This window comes from Dendrobium catenatum, unplaced genomic scaffold (assembly GCF_001605985.2).
Source record: "Dendrobium catenatum unplaced genomic scaffold, ASM160598v2 fragScaff_scaffold_750, whole genome shotgun sequence".
Lineage (NCBI taxonomy): Eukaryota > Viridiplantae > Streptophyta > Magnoliopsida > Asparagales > Orchidaceae > Dendrobium > Dendrobium catenatum.
In genome coordinates, this window is record NW_021319212.1 from 593,693 (window position 1) to 597,683 (window position 3,991).

The window sequence follows — 3,991 nt, forward strand, 5'->3', positions numbered from 1 at the left end:
TGCCTCTTGAGAGAATAGCCAAGGAGAGAGTGGAAGAGAGCATTCAAAGGAGGATTCCTACCATTGGAGCGAGAAGGCTTCACTTGGATTTCAAAGGTAAGAGTCTCTACTTGTGAATTAGGATTACTTCACTCTTTTCTTTCTTCCTTCTAGATTCTTGTGAGAAGATCTGTCAAGGAGATCTGGTTCTCTGTCGACACTTTGAGAGTGTGAACAGACGAAGGGTTCCCTGCCTACACTTGCAGAGTGTGAATAGCCGAAGGGTTCGCTGCCTACACTTGGTTAGTGTGAATAGCCGAAGGGTTAGATTCTTGTCAAGGTTTTAGATATTACATGCTGATTGTTGATGATTTTACACGCTATTCTTGGATTTTTCCGCTTAAACGTAAATCTGAAGCTATGCAAACTTTTCTTTATTTCAAGAAGCTAGTTGAAAATCAATTTCAAACAATGATTAAAGCTTTACAATCTGATAGAGGTGGAGAATATCTCAATAAATCTTTTCAACAGTGTTTAAAAAATTTTGGCATTGCTCACAGGTTTACATGTCCGTATACTCCCCAACAAAACGGTATAGCTGAAAGAAAACATAGACATTTAATAGAAACTATGCGTGCTCTTTTATTTTCTGCAAATTTACCTCATAAATTTTGGGTTGATACTTTGTCTACGGCTGTTTATCTTATAAATAGATTGCCCATCAACTCTCGGTATAAGTTATAACCACATCAATGCTTGTTTAAACACCAACCTGAGTACAATCATCTGCGAGTGTTTGGTAGTCTCTGCTATCCCTGGTTACCTCCGGTTCATCGAAACAAATTTCAGCCTCGTTCCATTTCTTGTGTCTTTCTTGGCTATGCTGATAACACTTCTGGTTATAAATGCCTTGATCCTTTAACCAATCACATATATCTATCTCGGCATGTTAAATTTGTTGAAACAGAATTTCCTTTCCGATTTACTGCTCCTTCGAATTCTATGATTTCCACACAACCTAAGTTGTCCTCACATTCTTTCATTCCACCTCTCACTTTAGTTCCTACCACGGCTACTTCTCCTATTACAACTTATGGTCCTTCTGCTACTTCTGCACCGACCCCTTCAATTCAGCAAATTCAACCGGATATTATTCGTTCACCGGCTCCAGATTCATATTCATCTTATATAAATCAATCCAATACCTCTGTCCAAACTAGCTCATCTTTGGTTCCTGTTAACCGCCATCCTATGATCACTTGCAAGCAAACTGGTTCCCTTAAACCGGCAAGGATTTTTTATCTGCAAACAGATATCATACCTCTTTCCCCCCACTTCATTTACCGAAGCTAGAAAATTTTCTAATTGGCGTGAGGCTATGTCTACCGAATTTCAAGCTTTACAAATGCAGGGAACGTGGTCCTTGGTTCCTCATTCTAATGATCAAAATGTGTTAGGATGTAAATGATTGTTCAAAACAAAATCTAATTCTAATGGTACCATTTCTCGTCACAAAGCTCGTTTAGTTTCTCAAGGGTTTAAACAAGAATATGGCTTTGATTATACGGATACGTTTAGTCTTGTAGCTAAATTTCCTACCGTTAGATTACTTCTTATTGTTGCTGTTACTAAACAATGGCCGATTTACCATTTAGATGTTTCTAACGCTTTTTTGCATGGCACATTATCGGATCAAGTTTTTATGAAACAACCACCAGGGTTCATTGATCCGCAATACCCCACTCATGTGTGTCGACTTCATAAAGCCATTTATGGTTTAAAACAGTCACCAAGGCAGTGGTTCTCCACTATGTCCGACACCTTAGTTAAATATGGGTTTGAAGCAAGCAAAACAGATCCCTCACTTTTAATTTTTCACAAAGACTCTATTTCTATGTATTTACTTATTTATGTTGATGATTTACTCCTCACAGGTAACAATGCTAATGAAATTCAATGTTTACTTAGCACATTGCATATTGTTTTTAACTTACGGAATTTAGGTCCTGTTACTTATTTTTTAGGCATAGAAATAGTTTCCAAGTCTACAGGCATGTATCTATCTCAAAGAAAATACATTCAGGATTTGCTAAACAAAAATGGTATGTCTCAATGCAAATCTGTTACTAGTCCTTTACTGTCAAAACTGCCTATTATCTCTGAAAAATCCAAACTTTTCGAAAAACCCACTGATTACAAACAATTGGTCGGTTCTTTACAGTATATTACTATTACTCGATCGGATATTATGTTTGCAGTTAATTACTTATGTCAGAAAATGCACAAGCCATATCAGGTTCATCACCAGCTTCTCAAACGAGTATTTCGGTATCTCAAAGGCACGGCAGAATTTTCACTGCCCATTCGTCCATCTACATTTAACCTGCAAGCATTCGCCAACTCCGATTGGGCTGCCAATCCCAATGATCGACGTTCCATCTCTGGATTTTGTGAATTTTTGGGCGATAATCTCCTTTCTTGGTCCGTTAAGAAGCAACCTATGGTTGCTCGCTCCTCGACGGAAGCCGAGTATCGAGCTCTTGCATCTACAGCAAGTGACATCATGTGGCTACGAAGACTGCTCTCAGATTTTCAAATTCCATGGAAGACGGCAACACCTCTATATTGTGACAATGTTTCAGCTTTGGATCTTGCAAATAACCCAGTCTTTCATACCCGAACAAAGCACATTGAGGTGGACTACCATTTTATTCGGGACTGCATCAAGAATGGGCATATCACTGTCCATCACATTGCGTCTGTAGACTAGCCAGCGGACGTGTTTACCAAATCTTTATTTGCTACCAGATTTTTATTTCTTAGAAACAAGCTAACCATCCATGGTTAACTTGAGGGGGGATATTAGATATATTGTATTGGACGGTTAGGATGCATTTAATCCTGACCGTGTATAGGTCATCTGTATCTATATATAGGTCTGCCTGTAATACATTTAAGCATAATAAAGTTTTCATTTCCTATTCTCTATTTGAGCTTCTTGGTTTGTCATCAGATTCTAGACTGTGTTGGTATAACTGTCACCTACGAATGGTCTGTGCCTGACTGCGAGATTGATGTGGGGGCCTCCATTCCTGAGTCAATTTTGTTGTTTATCCTGCTATGTTTGGTTTTGCTAGATTTTGCTGTTGTATACCCTGGTTTTTGACCTCTCGATGTTGTACTCCTTTTATCAATTGAATAATATTCTGTTTTGGTAAAAACGAAATTAGTGAAGCACTAATTAGCCTAAAATAAGAAATACCAACCGAACAAGTCAGCAATCCGCGTGGACGGTGTTGCCGGCTACGTTGCGATGAGGACGACTTCTCACTACTTCGACTCATTAGGCACTGTCATAGTGAGAACTGTAGGCTACCACTAGCAGCTATCGATATACACATTGAGAGAGCTGAAATACCCAAAGGAATAGAGTCAAAAATACTGGAGCCATATTGCAAAGCTACATAGGGGATTGTAGAGAATTAGGTATTTTTTTATGCTAACATACAGACAAATTTGAATTCTGAGTGGGGTTCGTGCCCACAGTACTCCCAGCATGTATCTGCCACGTAATGCTTTGAAGTAATATTTTCATCATTAAAAAATATTAATATTTATTTTAATAATTTATTTAAATTTATATTTTATTAGACATAGACAAAAATCTATAATTATCATATTTCATCTTAAATATTTAAGTATTTGTTTTATAAAAATAGAAATGTATAACATAGAAATTTTATATACACACACAAATGTAAGATGAAGGGAAGAATTTGAGCGTAATAGAAGTACCAATGGCTTCCTAGCCAAATCATAAGGTCTGTTCACAGCACCCAGAGTACTACGTTCGATTTCCACAAATATCATGATTGTTGTGGGTTTTTGCTATATGTTTTTGTGATTATGTTATGAGCTTTTATATACACTGTGGTTAATGTACCAGTGGGGGCAATGCCCTCAGGGCTCCCACTTGAACTTCGCCATTGCATGTATTGTCTAGTACATGTGA

At 37.7% G+C, this 3,991-nt stretch overlaps 1 protein-coding gene across 1 annotated transcript in view; it reads left to right on the top strand.

The window, feature by feature from the left end:
- The window catches only part of LOC114580089 (uncharacterized mitochondrial protein AtMg00810-like), a 7,411-nt gene extending 4,266 nt beyond the window's left edge, over positions 1-3,145 (top strand). Inside the window, exons 2-3 of the mRNA XM_028696496.1 lie at positions 2,004-2,740; positions 2,993-3,145. Coding sequence (XP_028552329.1) covers positions 2,004-2,740; positions 2,993-3,145 — 890 coding nt within the window. The remainder of the gene's footprint in view (positions 1-2,003; positions 2,741-2,992) is intronic.
- Positions 3,146-3,991: the final 846 nt, after the last annotated feature.